The 15,024-nt window shown below is 44.8% G+C and overlaps 1 protein-coding gene across 1 annotated transcript; it reads left to right on the top strand.

Moving 5' to 3' along the window:
• Window positions 1–1,610: 1,610 nt before the first annotated feature.
• LOC133146084 (insulin receptor substrate 2-like) lies at window positions 1,611–12,475 on the top strand. Its single transcript, XM_061269444.1, has 3 exons — window positions 1,611–4,419; window positions 4,570–5,039; window positions 10,325–12,475. The coding sequence occupies exons 1-3, from the start codon at window positions 1,811–1,813 to the stop codon at window positions 10,327–10,329; spliced, it is 3,084 nt and encodes a 1,027-aa protein (XP_061125428.1). The 5' UTR covers window positions 1,611–1,810; the 3' UTR covers window positions 10,330–12,475.
• The last annotated feature ends 2,549 nt before the right edge of the window (window positions 12,476–15,024 follow it).

The raw sequence follows: 15,024 nt of genomic DNA on the forward strand, positions 1-15,024 counted from the left end.
CCTAATACGACGTTAAGCTTCTGTTCTTTCGATCTATTAAACAAACATAATTCTAATGACTATTATTCACAACAAATCTGTATTAAAGGAAATTAAAGTTGTCAAAATTAAATTTTAAATCAGTCTCTCCCTAAGAAATAATAATAAAATAAAATACTCCTGTATCCAAATTCAACTTTAATGTAGTTCCAGCATGTGATGAAACAAAATAAAACAAAATAATGTAACTGCTAGAAACGCGAATGTATTTTTATTTACTTCACACATATTTCAATAATGCACTTTTTTTTATTACGCAATGCAAAAAATATACAATTTGACAAAATTAGAAAAACTTTTGACGTACATCGTTCCAACTTCTCAAAACGGATGTTGTATGTGTATATTTGAGAGTATAACCTTCTAAGAGGGACTGTCTCAAGATGTCTCATGACTGGTCATGTGATGCCAGTTTTTGTTTGTGTGTGACATTTGACCTCTGCGTGGTCTGTTTTGCAAAAGTGTTGATTCAACAGGGTTAAGCCTGATTGCAGCATATGTTCAACATTCTTTAATCGATAAGCAAACACATAAACACCACTCTGATTTAGTGACACAATACTGCTAAACACATTCAATCAGACAAAAAATGGAGCAGAGAGATGAAAGAACCACTATTGTTGAATTTGGTTGTAGTAAATCTCTGCTTAATTCGCAGAAACATATGGCTCAGACATTTTAAATCCTTGATGTCCTATGCACTTGCCAGTGGTTTTTCTGGCGTCATTTTACACCATCCAATATTCTCTTTGCTCAAGATCGTCTACAGTGTAGCTAAAAGTCCAGAAGATGGCAGCATTTCTGCACATTGATGGCTCCAGCACAGCGAACTGAACCCTTTGACACATTCATCCTCCCTCAGATGTGAGGATGTTGTGTCCAGCAGTAACGTTTATGACGCATGATACGCAATCTTAACTGTTGCTATTTACGTTTGGAACTATTCGACGTTTGTTGTTCTTTTTCGATTGGATTCCAGTTAAAAGCAGTCAATGGTAACCCGGTTTGCTGCCTGGGAAAAAATGTGTTGTGTTGTACAGAAGCGAGATGAGAGGAAGAATCCCTGGTTTAAAAATACGCCTTGACATCGCTTATGTAACAATTAGCACGTCAGGGTTGTTTACAAGTGGCAGTGCCTACTAAATGCTCAAAATTGTCTGTGTATGTTCTTCTGTGGGTTTTTAGCTTGTATTTTTTTTTAAAATCTTTTTATTCTATTTATTTTTTATTCATGCACTGATCGGTTGGCCCTTTTTAAATTCCGTCGTACATGTGTGACAATGACAATAAAGATGTATTCTATTCTAACAAGCCAGGGTTAATGTTGCGTCAATAATCCAAACATCAACCGATCGTCACATATCTAATTGCTATCAATCTATTTAGCGATCGTATGGCAGAACTTTCACTGTGTTTTGAAGACACGTTTCAATGGCTGTCAACGGATCTTGTTTTTCTTTGGAAATGGGGGTAAGTACAAGGGGCGGGGTTTGCAGCGTTTGAATTACCGGCATAGCCAATGAGAGGCCTCGCAGCTGGTTGATGGACAGGCACGCCCCCCTATGACTCAGTGTTCTCCCGTGGTTTTAGCGCTGCGCGTCACATGTTGTTTTTCTCCACAACGGGATCAGTCATACAGTCCTCTTGCGCGCACCGTTTTTTAACATGAACGCAGCGGACACGTCCGCTTTGGATTAAATGAAAGTAGCGTCGTAATATCTTTAATTTTGCTTTTTGGAATTGAGCGCATTCTGGTCCTCGGTCACGAGAGATGGCAAGTCCTCCGGGGGTGGCGGGACACCTGTTATCTAATGGCGTCAATGGCGTAAAGAAGTGCGGCTACTTAAGGAAGCAGAAACACGGACACAGGCGCTTTTTCGTGTTGAGGGAGCCCGCCGATCGCTCCCCAGCTCGGCTGGAGTACTACGAGAGTGAGAAGAAATGGCGGAACAAGGGCGCCGCCAAACGGGTGATAAGTTTGGACTCCTGCCTCTGCGTCAACAAGCGGGCGGACGCCAAACACAAACACCTTATCGCCCTCTACACTAAGGACGAGTACTTCGCCGTGGCTGCGGACAGCGAGCAGGATCAGGAGAGCTGGTACGAGGTTCTGACCGACCTCCTCGCCGAGGGAAGGGTGTACGACAGCCCCGCTTCCACCTCCTCCCTTGTCGGCTTTGAGGAGGCCAACTATGGACTCGTCACCCCAGTGACAGAGGCATACAAGGAGGTATGGCAGGTCAATTTAAAATCCAAAGGTCTGGGTCAAGTGAAGAATCTCACGGGAGTCTATAGGCTCTGTTTGTCCAGCCGAACCATCAGTTTTGTGAAGCTGAACTCCGAGACAGCCGCGGTGTGTTTACAGCTCATGAACATCAGGAGATGCGGCCACTCTGACAGCTTCTTCTTCATCGAGGTAGGGCGATCAGCAGTAACCGGGGCCGGGGAGTTCTGGATGCAGGCGGAGGACTCTGTAGTTGCCCAGAACATCCATGAGACCATCCTGGAAGCTATGAAGGCCATGAAGGAGCTCTCAGAGTTCAGGCCCAGAAGCAAAAGCCAGTCAGCCAGCACCACCCCCATCTCTGTGCCCACGCGACGCAACCTCACTAACTTGCCCCCAAGTCAGACGGGCCTGGTGAGGAGATCCAGAACAGCCAGCGCCGCCGCCGCCACATCTCCAGGAAGAAAGTTGACATCCTGCCGCGTGAGAACCTCCAGCGAGGGCGACGGAAGCGTGCCGCGGCCCGTGTCCATGTCAATGCCCGTGAACGGAAGACCCGCCAGTCCGAACGTCGCCGCTCAACTCAGCAGATCCAACACTCTGAGCAATGGGCGCACTTGCAGGATGCTCGAGTCGTCCTTCAACCTGCATCACAGCCTGTCCATGCCAGGTTCCAACTCCCCTCCCGCCGCCTCCAGCCCCATCAGTATGTCACCCGGACAGAATCTCTCCACTCCCAACAAGGCTGGACAAGCTTACAGTTGCAGCGGGTCGCTCGGCGACACCAGCTTCATGCTGTGCGACGATTACAGTTGCAGTCCGCTTGAAGCAAAATTCCTCCCCCTAACCCGCAGCGAAACCCCAGACTCCCTGTCGAGCACCCCTTCATCCCGTGACATGAGCGACACTTGTGGCTACATGTTCATGGATAAAGCTTACAGGAAGCGAACTCACTCCCTCACCACGCCACGTCCTCAAAAAGCTGTGACGCCGCTATCCTCCGCATCCCTGGATGAGTACACGCTCATCCAGGCCCGCGATGGACACAACTCTCATTCCGCCTCACCTAAAGTCTGCTACCCAGAAGATTATGGAGACATAGAGATTGGCTCAACCAGAAGCTCTAGTAGTAACCTCGGTGACGATGGCTACATGCCCATGACTCCAGGCGTGGCGCCCCATTCCGGCAAAGTCGACAACTACGTGCCCATGAGCCCCATGTGCGTCTCTGCACCAAAGCAGATTGTGAACCCCAGAGTGCACCCTCACGGGGCTACCAGCAGGGGTTACAAAACCAGCTCCCCCTCGAGCATCTCACTGGAGGACAGTGGCTACATGCGAATGTGGTGTGGCTCCAAGTCCTCCACGGAGAGCCCTGACAGGCATGGTGAATACATGAACATGTCACCCGGAAATCCAGCTGCACTCCAGACCCCCCCTGACTACTACATGGGTTTGATGGCTGGAGAACCGACATCCGTGAGGCCAGTGTACCAGCCCGGCTCCCTCTCCCTCCCCGCTAAAGTCCAAGGCTCCAAGAATGACGACAGCAACCAGTACATGTTGATGAGCCCTCAAAGTTCCAGGCAGAGGGCGGCAGATGCAGACTACTATTCCGTGATGCAACCTGCCTCGGCCCAGGACTCGCCGCTTAGCCCTTTGACCGCTTCCCCGGCCAGACACAACCTAACCCACAGAGGGAGGCTCGGCAGGCCCAACAGGCTGTCCCTGGAAACTCTCCGGACGCTGCCTAGCATGCAGGAGTACCCAGTACCCGGTGAGCCCCGCAGCCCCGGAGAGTACATTAACATTGACTTCAGCGGCACCCGAATCTCTCCGCCTTCGACCGAGTCCACGGAGAGCCAGTCGTCATCTCTGAGTTCTTGTGACGACGGTTCCAGGAGGCCCTGTCTGACTTCCTACATCAAACTCGAGATGGCCCTGCACCAGCCCAAGGAGGCTGACGCTCTTGCTGCGGAGCACCCAGACGCACTCTCAGATCTCTCCTTGTGTCCGCGGTCGGAGCAGGACGAGCTGTACCATTTGGGTGGCCAGAAACAGACGAGAGAAGGCCAAGAGGGGCATAATGACTATACGCAGATGACGTTTGAGATGACCAACTCACCCCCGCAGCTTGTTCCTCAAGTTACAACAAGGTATGTGTGTGTTTCTTTTTCCTTGATTCAGCTCAAAGAAGTTCAACATATGATACAAGAATACAGACAACACTGAAACTTGTCTCTTGTGCTTTGCAGAGGTATCTTTTAATATTAAAGGTCTGTTGTTTTTGTTCTGGCATCTCTCAGTCAGAGCAGCAGAGGACGGAGGCATTCCCTGGAACAGCCGGCTGTCCCAGAAGGAATCGGTGTCTTCCTCCTTGGGGCCGCCTCTTCATCCACACTGGATCCCGACTGCTCGGCCAAAGTGATCCGGGCCAATCCGCAAGGACGTAGACGCCACAGCTCGGAGACCTTCTCCTCCACGGCCACCGTGACGCCCGTCTTCCCTTCGTTCGCCTGCGGCGATACCGGCAAGAGACACAGCTCTGTGGAGAACATCTCCTCGCGGAGCAGCGAGGGCTCAGACGAGGAGTACGGCAGCCCCGTGAACCGGTACCCAAACAGACTCAACTACATTGCCTTGAACCTGCTGGACAACAAATGTGATGATCTGGATGGCTTCAAATCAGTTAGCAGCTGCAAACAGGATATCAATGGATTACACAGCTCGCCATATGTCTGCTTGGGCTTCAAGGAGTCTGCGACTACTGCCAAAGGTGAGACCTTTGTTTTTGTGATGAAGGTGGTAAACATGCACTTTGAATAGTCTGTTAATTTCACAGATGGAACATGATTTTTGTCTTTAGCTTGTTTTGAATTGACAAGGGAATGCCATAGAGCAGTGCTTCTCAAATAGTGGGGCGCGCCCCCCTTGGGGGGCGCGGTGCTATTCCTGGGGGGGCGCGTGTGACCCTGGGGAACAGGCTTTTTTTTTGGCAGTACTAGAATAAAGTGTAATTGCGCGTTTACTACAGCAGGGGGCAGTGGCGCTCTCATTGTTCTGTCACGTTTGCGACAGTGCAACATTTTACGACTTACAAGACAAGTTAGGATAGTCACGGTGGGGAGGGGGGGCGCGAATAGTTTTCTTCTTGCTGGGGGGGGCGTAACAGAAAATAATTGAGAAGCACTGCCATAGAGATATACAAAAACAGATTATGGAGGAATTTGGTTTACAAGAAGGGATGTGAAGAACTCATTGCGTGAGACCCTTCCTTTTGAATTGCCTGGCAAGGCACACCCACGAAGAAAGCGGATCCGGAGGGCACGCCATTCACCACGGCTGGGCCTCCGTTCAAAACAAACCGTCCAATCAAATTTGTTTATCTGCAGTGACATCGTCTATTCATTCCGTCCATCATTCAAAATGACGGGTTTATTCAGCATTAAACTCAATTATTCTTATTCCAAAAAAAAGACGGCATCACGTCCGCTCTTCACTGATTGGTTCATTACTGTCTTGATCCAACTACTCACCAGACTCAATCTTCGGCAAAAGCGATGAACCGAGATTCCGAGGCTCCCTTTCGAACTGAGCCGTCCCACGTCAAAGCAAATCGTAATCCCGCTAAATCGATACACCCCACTTTAAAATGGAACCCTCCTTGAATCGTAACGCGCGTATCAAATCCTCTTTTCTTGGAGGGATGCACATCCCGGATAGCTTGTGAGCATAATCTTTTTTTTTTTTTTTAAACTCGTTTACATTTGGACATGCTGATGTGCTGTTTTCAAACGAGTGGCATGTTGTTACAATTTCTGCACCTTGGTTATTTTGTCAATTACATACCATGTAAACTATGTGGTTCAATCCTAGCATTTACTCCAAGTAAGCAAAGGCAACACGAGGCTGCGGTGAAACGTGACCGGGCCGAGAACAGTCAAGTAAACAACCTTGCGAGAGAGTGGAAACGCTACATGCATGTGTTGCCTTTCACTCACTGTACAGTTTGTACATAATTCCTAAGAAAAAAAAAAATCCCTCCAAAGCTAATGGTTATTTTTCCAGTACGTCAGTTATTCAAGCATTTGAAACAAATACTTAGGATCAGATTTACAATGAAGAATATATCTCATTGATAGCAGACTTTTCTATCAAAGCTAATTCCAGCTGTTGTTTTTTTTAGTTGGCTAGGCATTAAGGATGTGTTGCACATCGACGTGACCTCTATGGACTCCCCGCCATACGATCAATAGCGTGTTCCAAAATATCCCAACGAACAAAACAGGCCACGCGTCCGTCGGAAACAGAGAGGGGCCAAATGTTGTCGTGAAATTTGAGCTCCGTGCACAGCGCACTGTGAGCTCACATGTTTCTGCGAGCACTCAAAGGTCGGAGACAGCGCGTGGAGGTTTGAGAGCTGACATGTGAGATCTGGCACGAGTGAGTGTCTGTCCTTGAAGGCAAGAAGGGGAAATAACAAAGTGGTTGGTTGTATTGCTATGTGACTGGCAGGTAATTGGATGTCACCATATTCCTTTTTATATTACAAGAAAGGAACACTTGTGGCAGGAGGCGACTTGAGCAGAAAATACCTTTTTATTATAGCATAGCTGTTATATTACTCTGCCGTCACGAGGTGCTGTAATTTGTCCGTACAAGTTGATGGTTGATTTAGTTATTGAACAGTCACTGATCAAACCAGAATGGGATCAACGAAATCTTGAAAGTCTTAATTTTATTCCCAGCACATCAACGCAAATTGGAAAACACCATAAGAACGTGCGTGCGTGCGTGCGTGCGTGTGTGTGTGTGTGTGTGTGTGTGTGTGTGTGTGTGTGTGTGTGTGTGTGTGTGTGTGTGTGTATATATATATATTTATATATATATATATATATATATATTTATTTATTTTTTATCAAATAGATCCAGCCTGGGCTCGACTTAATCTCTCAGTGTTACTTCAACATATTTTCCGACACCAATTTCTACTTTCCTATTTAGACAAATTTTAGGCTCCATCTTATGGTATTTCTGGGCATTACTGTAAAAAGCAAATAGCTTGAGGTTTTTTTTTTCTTTTCACCAGTAATTAGCCTGAGGATAGTTTTGTGATTGGCTAACCACAAACAGGCAGTGGTTTGGAAACACTTCACAGATTTCCTGTGTTGGTTTTATTTGATTAGGCACCAAATTAGCTTGCTTTGAATTAATTGTGCCTTTTGGTGGTGATAAAAAGCCACTTACATGACCTAAGTACGTTGCTTCAAGACTTAATGCGGCATAATCTGAATTGACACAAATGTAACATGTTCACTCTTTCCGTGATTGATAAATCCCTTGTTAAATAAATGCACCTACAAAGTAAAGACTCAATTTTGAGCATGTGAGGCTTCTTTTCTATTTATGTCCGGGATGTTCAGAGAGTCACTTGTTTTCCTGCCCGGCTGACGTGATGCAAGGGCGAATGAATGCATGCATAATGAGACGAGAAACCGCGTGCAAAAACCCTGCCCTTCTGCCTCATTAGGCCCTTCACTTAGCACAAGTAAGACAAGCAGAGGTGGGAGGGGCCGCCGCAGAGTATTGTATGCTTTTCGAAAAGGCAAGGCGAATGGATGGATGGTTGCTCTTTAGCTACCCAACACTGGCATGCGACGGCAAACCTAATGACTTGTTTACCGAAGATTCCATCCGACTGCTGCGTAAAATGGAGCCAGGTTAAAGACTGCTCTGGCTCACTTGTAGACGTCCCATTGGACTATTCTTGTGACCATCAAGCATCTCTGCTGACTATTAGTGAATGGAAATGATGCGGACACGTGATGGCTTCAAGTATACTACCTAATGACCCGTTCATTAATGGAGTCATTTGTTGCCACTTCCAGTAAACTAGCTCCTTTCCAAAGCTAATGCTGCACTTTTCCAGTTGCCCAATTAGCACTGCGATGACCTTAATGGCGTTATCACGTGTTGATTTGACTGCTATCTGCTTTCACTCGTCATTTAAAGAATAGTAGCTTGCACAGGGGCTTTCCAAAGCTCCATTTGTCCCACGCAACAAAGCTTGTACCTTCTTTTACCGTCACACCCATTCAAATACTCAACCGCTGGTCTGTTCATGTCAATGCTGTGGTCATGACCGGCAGCCATCTGGCACGCCTCCAGGCCAAAGAGAACCTGACCATTCCGCACTCTGGAAATCACCTGGAAGATTAGCAACATTCATGCCCATCTCCTACTAAATCCCCCCCCTTCTCTGTCAACGCTTTTCACGCAGCCAGAGTGGTTGGTGGCGTCATCTCGGGAATAATGATCCAATGGTTGGCGTGTTTCACTACGTTCCGTACTTGATCCACTAGCACAGAAACAACAGACCTCAGAATGCTAAATTTAAGATGAACTTTAACGCTGGTCCATGGATTTGGTCTTTTTACCGTCCACATTTAACCCGACCTTTTTTGTAGGACACTTTTTTGGGGGCGCACCTTTCAGACCTGACCAAATGAATGCACTAGCAGAACGATGGCATCGGTTTGTTTCAAACAGCACAAGTCACCCCAAAGGTGCCTCCACATTTATAGTTGGCACTCTTAACGTCCATCCCAGATGATGGTTTGTGAGCAAGTTCAATGTCTCCCTTGCTTCTTTTAGTGTCCACACAGTGAGAAATTCAAATGTAGCAGAATGTGTAAACACGGTCAAGAAAAGTTGCTTCTCTAATTGGTCATAAGAATGTAAACAGGAACATTTTCTGTACAGACTAGCGAGGGATAAGCGACTTAGGAAGCAAAAGAATTCACACAAAATGATCCCAAACTGGCAGTAATTCTTGTTATGTGAGAAAATTCGAAGAATTAAATGTTCGTAATGCTACAGTGGCATACTCTAGTTAGAAGTAAAACTTCTGCCTTGTTTTTGATCAACACCTATTGTGCTAATGAATTTTAAGGGGTTATGGTGATACTTGAGGAGCTAAGAACCACCAATCTAGTTGTCTACATACAAGTCACTAGCAAAAAGCTGAACGAAGAAGCTCGGCAGGCTACAGATTGAGTTTAGAACCATGGCGCTCAGTTAATTATTTGGTTCGCAACCGAAACGAGGGGAAATGACCGAGAGTTTGGTTCAAACCAGCCACTGGGTAGTCATATTAGTGTGAAAGCTCCCAATTGCTTTTTCATCAACCCACCAAACCTCTGACAGGAAAAAAAGAAGAAGAAAAATGGACATGTGCTGCACACATGCGTATCCAAACGCATTAGAGCCACGTCGCCTGATGCTGTATACTGTAGCATGCATGTAATGTAACACAGCAGGCAAAGTGTGTCACATTTTCCAGCGTGGCGGGATAAAGTAGGTTGGGATGTTCCAGATAGACGCGTTAGCTGCTCTATTAGTGCGTGGCCAGCGTGATGCCAGACTGGGCCTCAGATGAGCTTACATCCTGCACGGGACATATTAGACAGCAGGCCTTGATCAGATGCTGCCTACTGTGGAATCAATGCATGTCTGGATGCAAGATTATTTATAATATCAGCAGATTTTCTTCATATCCACTCAATATATGCACATATTTAATTGCATTGATTATCATCATTATTATGATCATCATTATAGAATTAATTGAGTCTACTTTTAGGCAAGCCCTGCTGACATTCTCCCAGTTTCCCGAAAACATAGTGCTTCATACCATAGTTTTAATTAGTCATCCTCTGCTCACTTAGTGGCCGTAGCGTCTCGACAATATGCGCCTGCCCTTCCCCCATCGCGCTCCATCCCGGATTATGTAATTATGACCGTTGGTGAAATGCTTCAGAGCGTCACCACCATGCTCGCTAGCGTTTGCGTGCTTCTCTTGGAGACTCAACCGGCGTAACAGGAATGGAATGGACATTCTAAGTGGACGTGACTAAATTAGAAGCTATGATGGTTTAAAATGTGGTGTCCATTTTTTGTCTGAACCATTTTCAAATTGAGTTTAAATAGACTACCTGCGGTTGAATTGCTGCTTTATGTGAATTGTATGTAACGTATTGTGTTGTCTCTTGTTTCTTCCAGATTGAAGCAGTCTCAACTGTTCCTGTGATCAACCTGACCCCTTTTACCTGGGCGACCTCAAGAGATGGCATGCAAACCTCGTCGCTACATGAAATCACACACACACATGCACGCATGTGTAAAGTAGGCCACCATTTATGCATGTAAGGAACTAGCTAAGGGTAAGAAGAGCGTGTGTGTGTGCGCGCGCGTAATGGAGCATCAACTCAGTCAGTGACACTGTTCCCATGAAACCCGACTACCAGGAGTGTGAGAAGTACACTGAGTACAGAACTATATTTGATGAGTTTATTTATTCCATCAGGACGAATGTTTAATGGGTCCCGCCCAATGCCTTAAATGTCTTTATTTTTCTCTATGTTTTCAACAAAATAAGTAAAAATATTCTATTGGCGTACGTCTGCCTGTGTTCTTCTATATTGTTATTCGCTATTGTTATTCGCTTGGCAAAGTAGTATTACTTCAGAAAGGTACAGTCAAAGTATTTTCTTAGTTTGCTATTTATTCTCACAAGTTTATTTTTTTAACCAAACTTGAGAAAATATATTTCTAAACACACAAAGTTCTATCCGAGGCATTGGAATGCACTGCCCTTCTGACCTTTTTCCCCCCCCTCAGTCACGTGAGCTTGCAGCCTGATGCTTGCTCCACGCATACGGGCCCCGGAGCGTCTTGCTATGTTGCCACCGGAGGCTAAAATGTGATTTGTAGAGAGGAGGCTGGAACATCTGGCATCAGCATGGAAACTCTCAGGGGAGTCTGCTGTGTGGAAAGTTAAGAGTGAAGTACATACCTATCTTTCTATGAGGATAGGCCAGTACAACAAACATACTTTGCCAAATACTCCTCCTGACCTTAGCTTTGGGAATACTCTTATACAAAGGCATCGCTTTATGTTCAAATATCTTTACGCCGCCACACAGATGCTATCTGTTAGCTCGACTTTTGATGTTTTGCATTGTGCTATTATGACTAAACGGACTTGCCTAAGGCAAACCTATGCGCTAGCTTCAAATACACAATGTGTAATTCTCCTGTTTTATGCTTACTTTGACAGTAAATTACAATTGGGAGTGGCATAAAACAGCTTGAAAGTCTTAAAAGAAATGAGAATGACAAAATGGAATAGGTGTATTTGAGAGCTTTAGGAGAGTTGCTTCACTGGTTTCAAACTGCATCTGATTACCAACGTACTGTACGGTCTATGCACATCATTCATCTTTGCATTAGCATCAACGCTAACATTACAAATCGCGCCACATGTCACTTGTAATTGTAATACATCTGTGTTCTGTTAGCGTTCATTAGCGACTGTAGCTTCTGACACAGCGTCGCACATTAGCTTAAAAGTGAATGTCACTTCTCAGACCTCCATTCATTTGATCCAGTCACAGTTTATTCAAGCGATAAATATTAGATGTCAATCCTCCATGGTATCATGCACACATGCCGATTCCACCTCCAGACTTTCAGGGTACTGTAGAACGTGTAAACCTTCAGGTCCCAAAATATCAGTGAGCCGGCGACAGGTTAAAGAGAGAGGTATATGACATTCAAACTATACCATGACGGTACTGGTGTTTGTATTTATTAACTACCTGGATGTGAATAGGGTGTAAATAGACAGAGTTTAAGAGAAAACTATTCTACTGAGAATTAATAAATATAGATTTTACCTGTGTTCTATACACTATATACAGTATTTATGTCAAAAGATTTTGGCTACCCTTATTGTTGCTTTCAGGTTTTACCGTGTATCGTATGCTTTCTCCTTCACTGTGTAAAAGCGAAATATTTTAATATAAAAATCAGTTGCCTTGTTGACAGACTTAACCTAATGGTATGCAATATAGTGACATGAATACAATCTAGTTTGTAATGGTGGAACCAAATGTAACAAACGTCTCTATGGTTTGCTGCTGTCCCTTGTTTTTATTCCCCCCCCCCGCACCCCACCCCACCCTCCTCTCCAAGTGTTTTTTTGTTGTTGTCTATTGTCTTCCATTGTACATACAACGTTATGCTCTTTCTATTGTGACACTCACGAGAAGTTATTTTAACAATTTATGGATTCTGCGGGTCATTTGTTGCTTTGATCTGTATAGATTGTGCATAGTGACCTGAATAAATCATTTATTTACACCAGTACAACTACTTTCCTTGTTTTGACCTTTATGACGTAACCCTCTAATTATAATTAATAAAAGGAAATTTTTCACTTCATCATACAGTGGATTTTAAAAAAACACCCTTGTTCCATGCCAGGTTTTTGTGATTCAAAAGCGACAAGGCTGAAATTATTATTATTTTTATCTAAAATTTTGCATTGATAATGTGACCTTTAACCTGAAGAATGTAATCAAAAATTTTTTTTTTTAATCTTTCCAAGGTGGTTGCAAAAAATGTGAATTAACCGCTCGCATTCAAACTTGGACTCAGTATACACATTGGCACTATTTAAAGTGCCTCAGATAAAGTTTTGCTTTCCTGCAGCCTAAAGGTTTTGTGACAACACTGACTGCTATTTGGAAGTTCGAACTGTTGTTTCTTCTACCTTGACAAAGTCCCCAGTTCTTGCTGAAGCAAAACAAACCCAAAGAATGAAGCTGCTGTTTCACTGTAAATAAAGCAATGAGCAGTGTTGTGTTTGGGGTAAACGACATGCGGAATAGATGACCCCAAGCATTGAATTTTGGGGCGGCACCCAAATGAGGCAGGCGGGCATTCAATTATTTTGAATAACAATAGTACTTTCCAATCCTGAATCTCTGTCGGGTGAATATTTAGAGGCGATTGTGATGGTGGACTGCAAAGGCCTCCTTGGTAATGACAACGGCAGTTCCTCCTATGTTTTCCTTCTTTTTAGATCATTCATGGCAAAGAAGATGGTTGTGCCAAACACCACAGATTACAAGCATTTAAGAGGCTCTCTAGAGGTTGACGACTCGAGCTGCTCCTTTGGCAACCGCATCCAAACTGCTGCCCTTCGCCTCCCTGCCAGCTCGCTGCCGTGCTAGAGGGGATTGAAAGTGGATGGCCTCATTATTTCTCCCCAAATCAGCCTAAGGAAGGTTTCAGCCCGCCTCAATGAACTTCGTGACCCACTTTCTCAAAGGCTGCTCGGCCCTTCCATCACAGGCTGACTTTTATATCTCGGCAATGAATGCATAGCATTCCATTGATATGCCAGGCTCCCACCGAGGCAGTCCTGCAAATCCTTCTCCACAATAAGCAAAAGCACTTACAGGGTTTATACAACTGATTAGCCTATATTAGAATTAATTAGATAAGAATGTTCCTCATGACTGCATACGGTTTTATGAATCTGTTTTTATCAGAGATTTGGGAAGCCCTGAAAATCTGCTCCTGGAAAAAACATGGGAGGGTATGGAATACAATGTGTTTCTCATCTCCATTTATGTGTCTTTGTACAAAGTCCACGTGCTCAGCCAACATGAGGAGCCTACTGGCTCGCTTGTTGTTGTTTTTAGCGCACACACAGCAGAGTGGACAAATACAGGCTGCTTATCAGAAAGCTCCCGCAGCTTGTAAACATGTTTTGAAAGAATGACAATGCAGATGTAAAATCATACTGTGAACACAGGCACACGCACACACATGCATGCGAACTGATCAACTTGTACCTCCTTTGTGCATATTTCCCATCTTTAAAGTTCCAAACATTCCTCACCGGGTTTAAATCATGTCAGGAAATGGTGCACAAGCTAGCTCAACTGGCTTCAGGCAAAGCATGCAAGTGCACGCTTCTGTTCATATGCAAATCAGAATGTTCATATGCAGATCAGAAACTCCGAGGTGTCAGTGTTCCCATCAATGAGCCCGATTTTGCAGCAACTTCAACAATATCCTAATAAATCAAATTGCATATAATTTATCTTTTTTAATAAGGTGATTTTGACTTCACGTAATAACAATTATTGTTATATTGCCAAACATTATTGTTTCTTCGTAAGGTGTCAGAAAAAGATTGAAACTGGACTTAATCCAATGAGCAAGTGTCTATCTTACTCAGCAGTACGTGCACACCAACAGAACCAAGGTCACGCGGGGGGCCATGCTTGCGTGTGTGTGTCTGTCAAACATGCCAGTTCCAAGGCTAAAGCTAATACAGACGCATACACATACACACACACGCTTCGGGGGGCTTAATGGAAAGTGCATGCACACTAAGATGTTGGCCTAAAAACATCAGGAAACTGGGCCGTTTGTAAGCAAAATGACGAAGAAAAAATGTGGTGTAAACCCGAGATAACATGTTGACAACGAGAGCCTGACCTTTCATATGTGTCGTGCTTACGCAACCAGCCCACATGCCTGCATCTTGTTTTGCAGTCTTGGTCCAAAGTTCTGTGTCTACTTGATTTTCATCCTATTTGCATTTCATGAAAAGACAATGTGCCTAAAAACTCAGAGTACAGTTGCATGACTAGAGGTGGGCAGAGTGGACGAAAAAGTAAGACTACAATCATTATTGCTAGATTGATGCATCTTGCCACACACCCTAAAGCAGTGCTTCTCAAATAGTGGGGCGCGAATAGTTTTCTTCTTGCTAGGGGGGGGCGTAACAGAAAATAATTGAGAAGCACTGCCCTAAAGTAAGTACCGTAATTTTCGGACTATAAGTTGCGGGTCTTTTCATAGTTTGGGGGGGGGGGGGGCGACTTATATACATATATATG

Source organism: Syngnathus typhle, linkage group LG2 (genome assembly GCF_033458585.1).
Source record: "Syngnathus typhle isolate RoL2023-S1 ecotype Sweden linkage group LG2, RoL_Styp_1.0, whole genome shotgun sequence".
NCBI lineage: Eukaryota > Metazoa > Chordata > Actinopteri > Syngnathiformes > Syngnathidae > Syngnathus > Syngnathus typhle.